Genomic DNA, 18,338 nt, shown 5'->3' on the forward strand with positions numbered 1-18,338 from the left:
TTGTCCTCCAGGGTTTTCCTATATTTTGCCACATTCATTTTGCCCTCCCTTTACAAGCCTTCCATGAACAACTAGCGAGAAGCTTCCCCACATTATGATGCTGCCACCACCGTGCTTCACAGGTGTCTACCAAACCATTTTGGTCTTGTCAGACCAAAGAACTTTATTCCACTTGACCATGGAGTCTCTCACATGCCTTCTACTGAACTCTGGTTGAGATTTTATGAGTTTTCTTCAACAGAGGCTTCCTCTTTGCCACTCTCCCATAAAGCTGAACCAGGAACCAGGGTGAAGAACCAGGGCAACAATTGTATGCAGAGTCTCTCCCGTCTCAGCTTCTGAAGCTTGTAGCTCCTTCAGAGTAGTCATAGGTGTCTCACTAGTCTCCTTCTTGTGTTGTTTTCCTGGGTACAGCCTGATTTTGCCAGATTTACACATGTCTTATATTATTTTCATGTCTTGATGATAGATTTAACTGAACTCCATGGGCTGATCAGTGCCTTGGATTTTTTTGTATATATCCCCTGACTTAAACTTTTCAACAACCTTTTCTCTGAGTTGCTTGGAGTGTTCTTTTGTCTTCATTGTGTAATGGTAGCCTGGAAATACTGATTAACAGTGACTAGACCTTCGAGGTGTCTTTACACTACAGTCACTTCAGACACATTCACTGCACTCAGGTGGTTCCCACAAGTGTGACACTGTTAGCACCAACTCACCTCAAAGAGGGTGAAAATGTATGCAATCACTTATTTTAACTTGCATATTACATATACAACTTACATATTTTTACATGTTGGGAGAAGATCTGCTGTTTTTGTAGCCTCTTGCTTTTTCAGGATCAGGTTACTTTATTAGATTTGTTTTGCAGCCAGTGAGGTTGTAACAGGTTAATTGGTTTCTTGTGCCAAAACACAGAGTCCAATTCTTTGCAAATTCACCTGGTGATAAAACCCAAGTTTCTTAAATCAACAGCCCTTTCTGACATTTTGCATTTCTTCTAGTTGTATTAACCTTTGAAAGATGTGCCCAAGGCTTACTTGTGCTTTCAGCACTGCGGTTATGCAGCATTTACCACTCAGCTATTTAAAAACAAAGGGTTTAATTTTGGCACTGAATGCTGACCCTTTTTCACCCTGCAGCAGGAAGGAAGGTTAATTTAGTCTGATATAACTCAACCGCTAAATGAGTGTACACCTACAAGCTGTACAGGAAGCTCTCCAATTCCGGCTATAATGTGCACAGGTTCCCTTTTTACTAAAACACATACTTTGCAAAAATATATCAAAGTAGCTCTAATGCAGTTTGCCTTTGTGTTTCTATTTTACACTTTTCAGTCGTCTTGCCTTGTGAGGTCTTCAGACAGTTTTTTTGCCTTAAGCTGTGGCCTTTCATTTCTCTCAGTGGAAGACTAATGTGTGTCTGATACAGTCCTGTAAAGTTTAATAGAGTGTCTCAGTGCTGCAGTTCATCCTGTTAGAGGAATTAGAAAACACTGTGGGGCTTTAATATGAAACCCTGCTGCCCTCACACAGCTGCTGCATTAGCATCACTGCTATCACTGCTGGAAACTGTCAGCCCAATTCTGAACAATTTGCATGTTCACATTATTAACCAAGGTATGTTGTATTTCCAGTTTATTAAATTACATAAAAATCATTCGTGTTAATAATTAGTTTGTGGAAGCAGCATGCAGACTAGTATAATCTGTTTCACTCTCGTATTAAGCCTGCTGTAATATTTGACCTGCCTTATGCTTTTTCTATAAGCTTATTTCTCTAGAAGCTTAAAATATTCATTAAAGCGCCAAACCTCTTAGAACAGAGAGCAGGCTTTAACCAGGCTGTGTACTGAACAGAACAATCACCAGAGTCATCTGTTACACTCAGAATGTGTTTATCTCATATGAACCTGGCGGCACTTTGCACCACAATGTCACACGATGCCTTCATGACATGAGGATCAGTGAGAGTCTCACTTACCGTACAACACTATCTGTTATGAGTACACTGTCAGGTGTTTTTCAGAAAGTGTGTTACTTGCACTTTCTGAAGTAATTAATTTTATTTGAGGATTGCTGTGATCGTGTGTTGTTCCACAAGTGTTAGTTCAACTCTGTGAAGAGTCAGGTTATCCAAGCTCCTCCCACTGCAATTTGAAATCTGGGGGGATGTATGGGTGGCACTCCCCATCATGCCCTTGGGCAGAGTGTTTAGATTTAGATTAGTTGTGTTTGTGTGTTGCCTTTTGTACCCTGCTTGTGTTCTTGTGGTCATGTTTCTGGTAGATTGTTGTTTTTTTTATGTGAGACACATTTGCGCAATGAGTGAAGTTATCCACTGAGTTAGAGCTGGCACCTGTGACGTCAGGTACTCCTAAAGGATGCATAGTGCATATTCATCAGTATGAATTGCCTTGCTGTGAGGTCGACTCTCTGCCTTATTCTTTATTCCAACCTTGCTACAGATTTTCAAGGGTTACTGCAGCTCTGTCATATCGTAAAATATTTAACACTCTAAGAAGTGTAGTTTGACTATATGTAGTGTGGACCACTTTTAAAGTGTAAAGTTGAAAGTTCTAAATATTCATTATTGGTTTTTGTATTGGTGCTGCAAATCACATGTTTTGACCCCCTAACATGATATTGTGCACAATACTTGGCCCACAATATTTACATCATGATACAGCTGTGATAACTGACACATTGCCTGACAGTAATAATAATGAATCCAAATCTGGAACAAGAGTATTTTTATGCCAGAAAACGTCTCTTTGGTGTTTGGCCTGTATTGGTGAAAAGCTACCCACTACATGCTACATGCTTCTCATTATGCCTTCACATGACCACAGTGAGCAAAAACATGAAATTAATCATGTTTCCCACATACTTTTGCTTAACAGTAATTAATTTTTTAACAGGCTTTGCAGTGGAGTATGGCCTCTTTATTTCCTTTTACATCAGTGCACTCACCCTCATCTCAGCCTGCCGAGAGACACTGACAGAGGTCAATCCTTTTGGAAAATGCACAACATGAAATAGAAACCCTGATATCAAGAGAAACTTTGTTGGCCTCAACACGCAACCCTTGTTAGTCTCCCTCAAGAGAGTCGAGCTGTGCTGTTCTCATAAAAAAAACTACATGTAAAACATCTAAAGACCAAACAAAGCTTGAAAAAAAACAGAGTAGGAGAAGAAAAATAGAAGCCTTTTTCTCAGTTGAGTCCCTTGTGGCGCTCTTGTGCTGTTCGACTAAATTCTGCTGCGGTGGTTTGTTGTGCTGAGGTGTTGAGTTGTCCTCCTCCCTGGGAGCCTCTTCATGCAGCTTGGCCCACTTTCTCTCTCCCCCTACCCCCCTTAATGTCTCTGCAGCACTTAGACAAATGCTTGGGTGGGTACGACTTTAAGAGGGTGGGGATGTAAGGGAGGCAGAATTTAAGTAGCTGGCTGAGTGTGATCTTCACGGTGGAATTAAGTCAATGAGCAAACTGTACAGTAGCTATTAAATCTGTCCCATGGCTATAAGATGGGGTTATATATGACATACTGCAATGCTTTATTCTGCTTGTAGGGTGGGGCTCTGATCTGCACACATACTGCTCCCTACTGTATGCTCCCTGGCCTGATATCTGCAAAGAGTTTGTTGTGACAGATTCCCGCCTGGTAGAAATGGCAGCCATATTTCACTGCGCAGCCTGTCACTGCTGGCAACCCCGGCGCACTGAGCTATGCCTCTGCAGGAGTCATTACACAGCAAGGCCACTTTCCGACATACACATATATGCCCACATACACATAAGCGGGTGTGGAAATGAGTTATGTCTCTGATGGAGCAGCAGGTTGGAGAAAAGGGTGAAATCGATGCAGGAGAGAGGACAGGTTTGTGATTGCATTTGCCAAATAGGCTGATCGTGACTCAGCTTTTTCCACCTTAAGTGATTAAAGGATGAGGCCAACCGCTTTACCTCTCTGACTCAAACTGTGCTCTGAATGTGACCTACAGCTTTTACTTGAGAACAGAGGTAGGATTTACAGGGTGAGTCAAGACCATCATTATAAGTGTTGATTTTCCAATATTGGTTGTGAACTGTGGGACTGATATTAAGTCATGTTGTCCCCATAAATCAATAAGATAATCCTGCATTTCTGATGACCATCTAATTTTATACTTCATGTTTACTATCACCCCATCGGATGTGTTCGTTGTGCTTCTTTGGTGTGCTTGCTTCATGATATCCCCCCCCCCCCCGCCACCCTGCACACACATTAACATTTATGATTTTAAACTGGAGTAGCTCTGATCATCTCCTTAGCAGGGGGGTTGGGGTGGATCACAACTATCTTGTAGTGTGTGCAAGGGCTGGGAAGCACAGGGTGAATCATATGGAAAATTACATGATTACTTGCTTTTTTCACCAAGCATATTAGATAAGACAGTATTCCCAGAGATCGTATTTTGTCTAGCATCCACTTTGCAGTGATATAAAAATAGAGAAAAAAAAAATCTTCACATTTCAGAAGCTGCAACCAACAAAGAGCTGCCATTTTTCTGTAATAATGATTTGCACTAATAATCATCCAGCAAAAGTGGATTCAACTTGTTCCTCCATTATCTATTCATCCCTCCAATATCTTCCATAAGCCAGTGGTTACAACTGTTATGTTTTAAATGAGATATACAAAGCTATTAGTATACTGGATGGAATTTATGAGACTCAATGAAACAAACAGACTTTAAATGAAAGTGTGCTTGCACTCCTTCTGTTGCTTCACTTTATCTTGCATGTCTTCTCACTCTGCCCCGTCTTCTTTCATCTGTCTGGTGAGAAGGTTGTACCTGGCAGCAGTCAGCGCCGTGATATGACCTCAAGGTGGATGCTGTGATAATATCTCGTGTTATTGACTGTTCTTCTGGGTCTCATCCTTTGTCTGATGAAACATATTCCCCCTCGCTCTTTTGCCCTGCCTCCACTGGTACTCGGATAAGTATCAACAGCCATCAGCAGATACAGCCTTTAAACTCCCGGTGCCGCCGCCTGCCCTCTCCTCTCGACTCTCACTTTATCTCCCATCTCTACAATTTTCTCCTACAGCCATTTTCAGCGTGCCACTGATGTGGGTCTTGGAATGCAAGTGATAAGAGTTTGCTGCGTCAGGACATACGTACCCGTCACGTAAACATGGAGTGTCGTGCCACTTTCTCCCCTCTGGTGTTTTATTTTGTGTGTGTGTGTGACAGAGGCTGTGATGCACAACTATGAAGTGACAGAGGGAGGCTATTACACACTGTGTTAGGCTTCAAAGCGCTGATGCTTCCCTCAGGGGGCTGGTCCTTGAATGCATCGCACATGCACACAAAGCCGCCAAGGTCTCCGTGAATCACTGAGGTTGACCAGACTTACTCTGACAGAAGAGCTGAAGGAAGGTGAAGAAAGGTGACAGAACGATTGATGACAGTTTAATCTAGAAGGAAGGACTTATTACACAGTGTCACTCATTCACAGGAATTATGACGAGTGTTAACCTGCTAATAAAATGGGATTGAACCTTTTTTTTTTTTTTTTTGCCAGACGATAAGTCTGCACATGAAAGAGGTACACGCCCTACTATCGAAATTTAAAAGTAGTCCAACGACTTGGCTGATGATTGTAATGCTTAGAGAGAGAGAGGGACGTTTAAGATTGTCGAGGTTGATTGAAGCTGCTACACACAGTCGGATGGACCGTTCGCTTGCTCACGCAGACAGACACTCAGTAGGCTCCTTCCCATGCTTGTGTTGTGGATTAGTCAAATCCCCTGACTGGCTGTTAAGCTGATTAAGGGGGTGTTATGCACTGGTCATTTGGAAACACTGGAAAGAGTGAACACCACACACAAACACACATTAATAATACACACACACACGCAGGGACATCTCAGCTTTAAAATGTCTCTCCTGCTGGTTCAGGGATGGTAAAATATGTCTGTGTGGTTTCGTCTGATATCCATCCATACCACCTCAGACAGATGGCGGAGAACATTACACTCTCATGGTTTGCATCCCTACGGCGAAGGGTGTGTGTGTGTGCATGTTTGGGTGTGTGTGTGGCTGAGGGATGGAGAGAGTCAGGGAGATGGAGAGGGAGATGAAGGCTGCTGGAACAGACTGAAGCCCAGATGGCTGTGTCCGGCAGAGATAGGAAATAGAGGTGACACCAGGTGGATGCTACCCTTGAGGGTGAGCCATGCACGTACAAACGCGTCCACATAAAATTAGCCTAAAGGCCTGTCACAAATCATGTAAATTGATGGACTGTAAGATAATGTGACCTCTATTAGTGCTGTAGTGAGGCAATTAATTGATGAGCTGAGATTTAATCAGCAATCATGTTGGATTTAATTATTTTTGAATTGATTTGCAACAAACACTTGTTCCACAGGTTTGATACTTCTCAGATGTGAGCATGTGCAAATTTCTCACTTGTAATGTTGCAAATTCACCATTCTTTGACTCTTCAAGCCCTATTTAGAAATGGCCTTGGCCAATACCAAAAATTCCTTTCATTCTTTTTGACAATTTATCAGTTTTGTGTTTTTACTGTCAAGATAAGGAAAATGCTTGGAATACACAATACCATTGTATCTCAAAAAATTAGAATATCATAAAAAGGTTATTTTTTCCTGTGACTGAACTCAACAAGTAAAACTTACTAAAATTAAAAATCCACTATTTCAAAATATTAAAGCATTACACAACACCTGTCCAAGAAATACATTTTAATACAGAAATGTTTGGCTTCTGGAAAATTCCATCCATCCTCCCATCCATTTGGAGCCTATCCCAGCTGTAATTCGGCAAGAGGCGGGGTGTACCCTGGACTGGTCGCCAGTCAATCACAGGGCGGACATATAGAGACAGAAAACCAAGCACGCTCACATTCAGACCTACAGCTAATTTAGAGTGATCAATTAACCTAATGAGCATGTTTTTGGTGGTGTTAGGAAGTTGGAGTATCTGGAGAGAACCCAGGTGAGATGCTGATGATGACGGAGTGGCTTGACATGAAGAACACGACACTTGTCGCCCATTTCCAGGACCCGTGTCTCTCGATTCAGTGAATTCAGTGTCGGTCCACTCCCTGTGAAGTTCCCCTTAGTTCTTGAATCTGCTTTGTTTGACAATCCTCTGAAGGTTGAGCTCATCCCTGTTGCTTGCTGTGGCTTACCCTCCTCATTTAGGGTGTCAGTCATTGTTTTCTAGAGAAATGTCAAGTCAGCAGTCTTCCCCATGATTTCAGTTGTGTGTACTGAACCAGAGTGAGAGAATGAAGGCTAAGAAAACCTTTGCAAATTGGACTTTTCTACAATATTCTAATATTTTAAGATAGTGGATTTCCGATTTTGATGAGCTGTAGGCTGTAATCATCAACATTAAAACAAAAAAAAAAGTCTTCAGGTGTTTCACTTTGTATGAGATGAATCTAGAATATATGAGAGTTAAAAAGTTACTTTAAAGTATATTTAGAGGACTGAAGAGTTACATCTGAGCTACATTTATACATTGGTGTTGATATGGCTCAGATGAATTTGGAAGTTGACATATCTGATTTCAAAATCCTAAGTTCAGTTGTCTTAAAATGGCACATTTTGTTGGCCAAACAGCTAAGACCCAAACGATTTTCAGTTTGCTGTGAAAGAACGTCAAATGTTATGCTAATTTTCAATAAAGTGTTTTAAGAAAAAATGCATTCTCATTTTTAAACAAGCATAAGAATCATAAAGCAGCCTACCAAAGCTTTGAAAACCTCAAATCTTTATCCACACAGTATTATTAACCAGTTGCTGCTGTCAGTGAAAGAGAGAGAGAGAGCACTGTTGAAATAGCTCAAATGTGCTGGCGACATTTCAGTGCCAAAGCACTGCCAACGCATTTGTGCAATTAAGACTGTGCAGTGGTCTGTCTGCATTTTTTGGCTGTTAACAACAACAAATTACCCGAGTTACAGGAGTATTTTTGTTGCTTAAATGTCAAATAAGGTATCACATAAAGTGTGATATTAACTAGAATTGTGTCAGTGTGTTTAAAAATCTGGTATTGCTGCATTAAAAAAGCAATGACATGAAAAACAGCAACTTCTGATAGATGAAAAGCTGGATGCAGTAAATGTTCAACATTTTTAAAAATTTGACTTAAAAGAAAAAATGTATTTGAAAATCAAATCTGATTGACCATCTAATCATCTCACTGACTCAAGTATAAAACGCTACATCCTTCATCAAAGCATAGTCTGTAGATGAGCAAATTATGAAAATATTTGTGCAGCTCCAGTCTCATCTGAGGTTCCTTTATCTATTTTCAGTCCCTGCATCATTTTGAGACAAACCCCGACCCCCAGCCGCTCCCTCAGCTCACACAGTCTGTGTCTCAGACTGGGTTAGTAGAGCAAGCAGGGACTGTAAATGGGCAAGGAGCTGCTTAACTTTTGATAAGCAGCCCTTTTCATTATGCATAGAGACCCCCTTCCTCCAGTCTACAACCATGCAAGCCATTCTGCAGTCACAGGAAAGCATCACAGCATGTGGTGGCTGCAGAGGGCTGCAGGTGTCAGGAGGACCAAAATAAAAGACTACTCTAAAGATTAATCACATTTGTGGGCGTTTTGCCTTTACTGGACAGGAAAGCATTCTGCAGCCAGTGTGTTAAGGACTATAGCCTCAGTGCATGGTCGCCTGCTCTTCCAACTGGGCCAAACCAGCACTCTGATTGATCACATTTCCAAAAAAAAGAGAATAAGATGCATTCATCTTGTGCGTGATTACTTGAAGCTGCTTCACCTTTAGTGTGAGCTGAAACTGATAGCCGCAGCGATGTCTGTGTTTTCCACCAGTTGGTTGTTATGGGAGACTGACCTCCCTCCAGTAGGTTTGTGAGCTTTGACCCTCTGACCTATGCTCCCAGCTCACAGAGTGCAGGGAACCCTGACGGAAGCCCACATGGCTCAGGCCTGGGACCACAGATGTATCGACACACACACAAAGACACACACCTCTCATCTGCAATGGGAGTCTTCTTTCTTTCCCATCGCTGCAGATAAAGCATCTCAGTGCCCAGTAAAGAGTTAATGACTTCCTGATCTGAGTAGTAGTGCAGAGGAATTCACCCCCGCTGAGTACCAACCCCCCATCATAACTCCAATCTACCTCCCTGTCACCTACATTCCCTCCCCTCTAATGGAGCGTCTGCCCCTCACTACTCCCTCACAACCAACATGAGGGGTGCAGCATGAACAAGGAGAGGCCATTTCCCTACACGGTGTATGCTGACAGAGTTCCTTACCTTTTTGGGAAGCATATGATATGGATGATGAGGGTAATACAATAGTTGACCAAATAAGAAGATGAGAGCAGTATTACAACAAAAAGACTATGGGATAATTCATAGCTCTCATGTGACATCACGCACTCGAGCTTCCTGCTGCTGTACACTTTATGGAAGTTGATGGGCTCTGTTGCCTACTTTTTTAAGCCAGTTTTTTTTTTAATTTGCTTTGAATGATAGGAAGTTGTTCTATTTAAATGTGTTAACCAAGCCCAGGTTAAACATCTACAGAACCCTATCTCAGAGAGAAAACCCAGAGAGAAACAAATAGAGGGTTAATACTATTCAATGTGACACTGTCCCAGTAGGAAACAACAGAATAGTGCTGAAAACTCTGACTGACAGCTGACAGTTATCCTCATAAAACTGTGAAGTAACATTAAGTCGCTAATGTTAGTTAATTAGCAGTCACCTGTGGTTTAATGATGAAGAATTTCTTTCCCTTCACTTCCCAAATGGGAGCTTTATTGACCTCATTTATATCGTAAATAAATAAAACTATCCATACTTTTGTAGACTTTTGTCTTGGTGGATCTGTAAGTAGGATTCTCAGCTATGTTGGGTTTAACAGTGTTTTAAATATGTGCCATTTTGAAGGGAAAGGGAGAGCATTAAAATACCCTATAGCTCCATTTGACTTTCAGTGGTGGCTGCTTCTATCCTGAGCTTTTTGCCATTGATGCCTCCATGCTGCAGGTCATGTGACTAAAAACTACGACAGTGACAGCTGTGGAAAGAAGACATAATGTCTGATAAAGGGTAAAGCTGCCATCAAATTACAGCAAATATACAGTGATGTGCATATGTTCTAGGCATGTAGAGAGCTAAGGATTCATCAGGGGGCGATATGCCAAAACCCAGGGCTTGAGAGGTGGGGTGGCTAGAGTTAAGCTCGACACATGTCTACACACGTGTGTGACTCGGCAGCCAAAATTAAGCTCAACTGCGTCTGCTACTGGGCTATTCGCACCTGGTGATAGTTTGGAGACCGCCAGCAGTTTTTGGGCCCTTGGGACATCCACAGCACAACCACGGTCTCTTTGTAACCCAAACTTCCTGAATGGACTGTTCCCTAGGCCAGTGGTTTGGGTTTGACATCAGCAGCCACCACCACTTCCTTAAGTGAAATCACAACCAAAATTTATAAACATTTCCAACCACTCAAATTTATCGAATTAAAAATGATACAGTTTGGACCTGAAATGGAAACACACATAACTGGACAGAGACACAAGACAAAAGATGTTTTAAAAACAAATTATTATAAATTAACTAAGTACAATCATGCATACATCTAATTTTACTCTGTTTTGTGAAGACACCATGAAAATTTGGCAATTTCTCAAAGAATTTTCCCGTTATTTCAGGAAACAAACTTTGTTATCCGAAGAAAAGGAGATAAATAAGCTGAAATTTACTCATCATCATAGAAAAATTCAAAAATGCATGTATGATTTTACTGTATTTCCACTTAAAACTTCTGTACATAGACATTTTGCCACATTTTATTTCCTGGCACATGCCTGACCTTCTGGAAAGAGCTTCAATTTTGGGTCCTGACACACCACTTGAAAACCACTGCTCTAGGCCATGCTTACTCCCTACATCCACCCCTTACTCCGCTCTAAAGGTGTGTTCTTTGTTATTTTTCTCAACAGATGATTTTCTGCTGATAGAAAATAAGGACATCCAGAGCATGACCAGGGTTGTGTCAGTCCTTCTTCCTGCCTGATAGGCAGCTTATTCATCACGTCTATGGAGTCAATTTTTGGCCCAAACATGCCTTAAACTTATGCACAGCACTGTATTAAGTCTGTACTTTTTCTTTCTAAGAGCATGCTATATTCCTCAGGCCATCAGATATCATGATGACTTTATAACCGGGTTGATTGTCTTGCAGTGCATCAGTCATATAATATCGATCTGACTTCAGGAAAGACATTTAATGCAATTCACAAAGTTTAACTTTTCCTGATAACGTTCTCATTCGGTGTTTATGAAATGCTCACTAATGATGGCTGGAAATAAGCTCTTTTGTGTCAGCAAGTCCAACATTTATAATCCCCTTTTGCATTTCTTGAGTCATCAGGGTTTAATAACTGCATTCAGAGTGTTTGTTTGTGTCTTTATGTGTTTTTGTATGAAAGCGGAGAGGTCAGAGGATGTTTCTGTGCTCAGCTGAAAGCATCCCTCAGTTCTTTCAGGAAAAAAGTAGCATTTTTAAGCACCAAAGAGATACAAATAACTTTTTAACCTCTAAAATCTCCCGTTCGTTACTTATTTATACTCCCTCCTGGCTCAGAGTAGCTTTTACTTCTTGCTTCCCGTGCCTGGCTGTCTTTCTGCTTGTCTCTCTGCTTCCAGTCTCTCTCTTCCCCAGGCCGCTCAGAGCAGGTTTGCAGTGGTTTGGCTTCGGCCGTGTTTTCCATGTCTAAAAGTCACTAAGCTCGTTAACTTGCCTCCTTAAGACGACACTGCTTTTCCTAAAGGTTTCAAGAACCGTGTGAGAGAGGAAATGCCTATATAAGTTTTAGTGCGAGTGTGTCCGTGTGTGTGTGTGTGTGTTTGTTTTCACGGTAAAGTCCAGACCCAAGGAAAAGACATTGGCTGGAATCTTTCCATTCCTGCAATAGTTTTCCCTCCAACACTTACTGTACTGTCATTTTATCCTTTCCTCTACTCAGCCGTGCACGTCTGGTGTGTGTGCATGCATGTGTGTACAGTGAAGTAGTATTAGGCATGTCTGGAACTAATAGAGTCCACCCAGCTGAAGAATCTCATTAGGAAACACTACCTGCAACCTGAGGCTTCAGACTGCCTTCACATTCAGAGGCTGAAAAATCACAACCTATAGCTTTGCATTTTCACACACCCACACACTGCTGCCCCCTTTCAACCTGCAAACCGCTGGCCCCGTTTTTCTCTCCGCCAGTCTCTTTTCCTTCTTTTCCTGCTTGGTCTCAGGTTCGAAGGGTTATGTCGGTGAACTCCACAGCTGCCTGTTTTTCTTCAGGCCCTTTCATTGGAATAAACTCACACCTCAGTCCAACCCCCCATTCTGCTGCTCTCCGTCTTCACACACGTGCTTCCTGGGGTTGTTTTAGTACGACCCTCCCCTCCCGTGTGCTCCCTACTGGCAGTGAACCGGCCCGACTGACTTCCTGCCTCTCTGTCCTGTCTTCCTGTGAGTGTAGGGATGAATGGACATATTATTCACTGTGACGCAGTACCCCCCCTACACACACACACGCACCCCCCCCCCTCCTTTTCTAAAAACTGCTTTCTGTTCTTTCCTTTCTGCTTCTTTCTTCTTTCATTCTTCTGAGGACAATAGTATGAGCTCACAGTGGTACAACTCAAAACCATTACCCTCCACCCCCTCCTCTTCTCCTCCACTGCTCTGTGCTGCAGTATCAACCCCAGAGCAACAAAGACCAGGCCTCACTGCATAAACACAGTGTGCAGCATGCCTGCTCACACGCACACATAGAAACACAGACAGAACAGGTAATACTCAACCTTGCTGGTAGGCACTTCTACTGGTTGGGTGTCTAGGGTTTATCAGTACATGTTAACTGTTCAGAGAGGGTGTTTTGTGTGCACGTGTGTTCCCACTGTGTTCACTGATGACCTGGCACAGGCTTTGGGCACTCAAACCAAATGCTGGCACTGGGTCTTGCATTTAAAGGATCATCCTTTTTTTGCAACAGGGGTCTCAACTGCTTGATTTCCCTCTTTTCTATCACTTTTGATCTAACATGACTTGATAGGATGTTCAGATAAGTTTTTGCCTTTATTTCAGGGCTACAGTGTCTAACAAAAGGGTAAACATCCAAGGGGGTGAATATTTTTAATAGGCACTCAATGTGTATTTTGATGACTTCCCAATGAGGACAATAAGGAGCATACTGGCAAGCAGAATTTGAGTATAAAGCAGCTTCATTACATGCACAAGATCCCACCAGTTTCTTACCTGTCGCATGCAATAAACATCACCAACGCCCACTCGCTTGTACTGAATTTTCATGAATATTACCTGCTGCATTCTCACATCACCTAATCCCAACTTCATGTGGTTATTAAGAGCCTGGCAAGAAAAAGTTTGGTTAAAAGAGTAAATATTTAGCCATTCGCCTGCACAACTGCAGCTCATCCAGATAATTTTAGGATTTTTTTAGGATTGCTTGTGTGATGGGGGTTTAAAGTCAACAACTTAAATTAAGACCATGTAAAGCAGAATTAACTTTTACATTTATCTTATATACTAGCCATTTGTGTCCATGCTGCTGCTCTTTTGTTCATTCCCTTTCTTGCCCTCCTTCTCTAGCCAGTTCAAACCTTGTCTCTAACACCCATCACGTCTACTTGTGAACACTTACCATGTGCATGTGTAAGTTTGCGTGCATGTGTGTGACTCTGCAAGCGTGTCCAGTAATTGAGGAGGACGGATCTGGGGTGGGGCTTTTCAGGAGCGGTGCTGGATAGCTGCTGCCAAAACAGCTCAGAGTGACAGCTTGGACTCACAGTGTCACGCTGCCACGTTGTGCGTGTGTGTGTTTTGTCCATAGCCCAGGGTGTTTCCAGGTATAATGAGTGCTCGCAGCAGTATGTGGCTCATATATGTAGGCCAGCATCCAGGGCAAGCATCACTTCTGTCAGCTTCCAGCTACACAGACCAAAGCTGATGGTGTTTTTGTTGCATTTTTTATTTTCCTTTTCTAGTTGTCATCCCTTCTGAGCATGCATCCACACATTTGTATGCGCCAACACGTCTGAGTCCAACTGTGCCTTCAGCCTCTGCCTCAAGCAATATTAACTGCAGGCACTGATCATGGTGGTAATGCCATTCCAGTGGTTACACCGTCTCTATCCAACATCTCTCTTTGTTTTTGTCTTCCGTTTTCTGGGTCAGACTAAGCTAACCAATCAATAATTGATGCTGAGGAGGGGCAGGTATGGGTGAAGTGGTTGGAAGCAAAAAAGACATTGGGCGCCTTATTTATCCGGCATTTATTGCTCACATTTTCTGTCTTTAGAAAACCAACCATATACATAGTGGGTATACATGCACACAATTCCACCCACTCAAAACAGTGCAACTGGTGGCCCCCATGACTGGACAGAGCCAAAACAGGAGAAGATCAATCATCTAAAAGAAGAGAAGCAATCAGAATCAACAGTATACAGGTTATTATGCAGGGAAGAGACTGAGAGTGAAAAGTGTATGGGAAAGGCAGACAGAGCCAGACAGCCCTCAGCTCCTCAGACAGTGTAGGAGGAGGAGGAGGAAAGAGACAGGAGAGCATCAGTAAAGTAGAATCCCAGAGCCTGATTACAAGACCTGCCCTCGTTCGCCTGGAAAATGTGACTGGTCTGTACGGAGGGGTGGGTTTGGAGGCGTTACATTCCAGTTCACATCCTGTTAACAGAGAGATGAGGTTAAGAGAAGACCTGTGTCGATCTTTCTCAAAAGCATCTCCTCTTTGCTGTGCAAAGTTAGTTTCTTTTAACTCCCACTTCTCTTCTGTCTAGGACGATAACAGTGTCTTTATTTAAAGCTTCTATTTGAATATAGCAGCCAGTAGTTACAATATATAGAGATGAGGGCTGAGATGCTATTTGGAATAAACCTTCATCCTAGTTTGACTGTTGGTGTTCAAAGCAATTAATAGTACAGAAAACTGGTGGTCAGATTACCAAATAAACTACTCTCCATTACCAGTTAGTTATTGCTAAATAAGAGCTAAAAATCATCCACCTGCTAACTCACATTACCAGTTTTTTCCATATACATAGTTGTATGTTTTTACTTACATGGGTGTATTTGAAGGCGACATTAGTCTACTGAAGGTATTTATTTGTATCTATAACGCATACAAATTTGATAGTTTCCTTTATGTAATGTAGTTAACTGCACCTGCAATCATCTTTAAAGCTTAATGAAACTCCCCAATACTTTTTTTGCTTGTAAAACACTAGGTGGTTGTGTTTTTTAGCTGACCCTTTGGGCAAGCTATATTGTTAGCCTAGCCTAGCTAGTTGTAAAGCTGATATGATTCCCACCAGAAGCTGACACAAAGAAATGTTAGCTTTGTACGCCTAGCGTATTGTTTTATGTACAATTCACTGAACAGTAAAGTTATTATGTGAAATATCTGAAATGTAACAATACAGTTTTTGGTTCCTAGACGGTAGTCGATGGTCCCTCTTACCTTTAGCTTTTTGGTAAGCTATGTTGTTAGCATAGCCTAGCTAGTTAGGATCTTTATGTGTTAACCATTCTGAAGCTAACTTAGAGTAACTTCATATAGCACTTAAACATAATTTATTGTGTATTACCAATGAACACTAAAGTTAGCTAGGAAGTTGTTGGAAACATAACACTGTAAAAAATCAGGATGTTCCCAGGCTTCTATTTCCCATTTGGCTAAACACCCATCTAAATTGTGTTTAATCCACTTGTCTAAATAGAAAAAAAAATACTTAAAAAATAGTCAAATTCATCAGAGGGTCATTGTGTTAGCGGGTATGATGTGAGCTTAATATACTGTAGGCTAGCTATATAAACTACTAACTAAATAAAGTTGAGCCAACTGAACTATATATTTGATCTGGGAAAATTTTCTGTCAACTCAGCATTTTTAACTATGAGCATATTATGCCACATAAGTGGCAACATTAAGTATTAAGTTTGGCCCCTCAACCCAAAAATATTTGTGAAACCTGTTATTTAACTATTTCATGTTGGACCCTCCTATTCATTTTTATAGTGTAGCTGCTGTTTGAACAAACTGTTGCTAGCTAGCTGCTGCAAATTTGTTTTAGCCATCAGAACACATTTGTATGACAGAATTTCATTTTCACACCTTGAGCATTACTACAGAAAAAAGTAGCCATATGAGTGAACAGCCACTATATTCAATTACTGTATCGCCAATAAACCTGCTTTCTAAACATTTGTGTCATGAGAGGTGTCAAACTACCATCCTGCAGATTACCTCATGCATTCTGTCACCTTAGCCCCTCCTGGGTGGGAGCACATGAGGTTTTGTGCATGTGGTTCTTGTGATATTTCGACTAATTACAAGAGCTGCCATTGCAAAGTTTTATGTTGCAGTCTGGGGAGGCAGGACACTAACTCACTGCCTATCATTGAGGAGGATAAGACGCTCACACATTCAGACGTTCAGACCACGAGTCAATAACACATGTTGTCAAAGCAAGTGCTCACACTCGCTCATTAGTGCAGACACAGGCTGTGTGTGGATGCATTTATTTGTTGCGCATGTGAGTGTTTGCACCGTTGTGTCATACTGCCACAAAACTCCTCCTCTCTTCTGGCCTTTTAATTTGCGAAGAATGACTGTGAGCGCATGCAGCCGCCAGCTAGAGGCAAATTGTTTAGGTCTGTGTTTACGAGCAAAGCAGAGAGAAGTGTGAGACGACGGGGAGGAGGGGGTGGTCACAGACACATTTAGATATTCCACTTCTCTATGTGGTAAAAGAGAAACTGCACTCTCAGCTGTTGAACAACAAAGGCAGCATCAACAGTCGCTGTCAGCTGGCTCGATGGACGGACGGCTGACTCTGTCCGCCCGTGAAAGTGTGTGTGTTTGAATGAGTGTGTATGTCAAAGGCCAGGATGGAGGACAAAACTATCCGCTTTCTCTTCAGCCAGCGATGTAAAGGTAGGACAGAACTGTGTGTTGTTTGTTAACTGTCTAAAAGGATGCATGTGCAGTCTACTCAGCATTGGCAGACAGCTATGAGAGCATAGCATTAATCTGTCAGCTGTCAGCACTGATCCAGCTTATCATCATCATGTGTGTGTGCTTGGGTGGGTAAAGTGCACGCTCGTGTCGTTTGTGCATCCCAGTCCAGAGCAACTGCATCGGGCCGGGCTCTCCAGAGGACTTTCTTGTAACCAGTGATTGAATGTGGTTTCTGAGTGTGTGTCTGTGCTGAGTGCACTCTATTAATTTGAGGCCAGACTGGAGAGCAGTATGGAGGAGGGAGAGGGGAAGCAGGCAGAAGGAAAATGAAAAGTGATAAGCGGGGATAAATGACTGCCTCTGGAGATGTCTTTGGATGTGTGTGGAAGAGGAGAGCCAATCCGCATACGCACTATTGATGATGTTCACTCACACACGTACAGCAGTCTGTGCTTTTAGGACCGATGGGAGTGAGGGTGGATTTCGGCCAAACTCAGGCTGATGTGTTTTAGTTCTGCCAGGTGTTTCACTTGATTTGGACTCCTTCCACATCAGCTGTAAAGAGGAAACTGTTCTGAACTTTCTTAGGCTTTGCTATGGGACGTGTCTTAATGATAGCGCTGCATTGTCAACAAAGACTGTCACTTTAAGCTTTGTGATTTCTTATTGTGGAAACCAAAATTTGCAGGCATGCTCTCTCTCTTTTGCTTATGGAAGCTTTTGGGTCACTGATTTTTAAGCTTCAGCAATTTTTAAAAGGTTTGATCACTAAGATTGTTGAAATTGTGTTTTTTGGGGGGGATCAAAAGTGGCAAACTGTCTAGATTTTTGACAACCTTACTGTCAGCAGTTGATATATACAGCGTTAATTGCACAACATTCACGTTTTTTTCCTGGAAAGATCCATTTGATATCAAAGTGTAGGTGACAAAAAATTCACTCTAGATTCTCCTTTGCACCTCCCAAGTGTTAATTACTTTTGGCTTGTGTTCAGAATAATCAAGTTGGTTAAAATGATAACTCAATTCTCTCTTTTTTTTCGTTTCCTCCACAGAGATCCGTGCCCAGCTAGTGGAGCAGCTCAAGTGTCTGGACCAGCAGTGTGAGCTGAGGGTGCAGCTGCTGCAAGACCTGCAGGACTTCTTCAGGAAGAAGGCCGAGATCGAGGTGGACTACAGCCGCAACCTGGAGAAGCTGGCAGAGAGATTTCTCACCAAGACTCGCAGCACCAAGGACCATCTACTAAAGTATGTGACACACAGAGAAAGCA

The 18,338-nt window shown here is 42.1% G+C and overlaps 1 protein-coding gene across 3 annotated transcripts in view; it reads left to right on the plus strand.

Annotated features, from left to right (window-relative positions):
- The window catches only part of srgap2 (SLIT-ROBO Rho GTPase activating protein 2), an 86,950-nt gene that overhangs the window by 27,199 nt on the left and 41,413 nt on the right, over positions 1-18,338 (plus strand). For 2 of the 3 annotated variants that reach the window (XM_041781622.1, XM_041781639.1), the window contains exon 2: positions 18,123-18,315. In XM_041781622.1, coding sequence (XP_041637556.1) covers positions 18,123-18,315 — 193 coding nt within the window. Of the gene's footprint in view, positions 1-16,912; positions 17,045-18,122; positions 18,316-18,338 lie in introns of those variants that run through there. The other variant, XM_041781631.1, reaches the window with a different exon arrangement.

The sequence above is a fragment of the Cheilinus undulatus genome, linkage group 3 (assembly GCF_018320785.1).
Source record: "Cheilinus undulatus linkage group 3, ASM1832078v1, whole genome shotgun sequence".
Taxonomy (NCBI): Eukaryota; Metazoa; Chordata; class Actinopteri; order Labriformes; family Labridae; genus Cheilinus; species Cheilinus undulatus.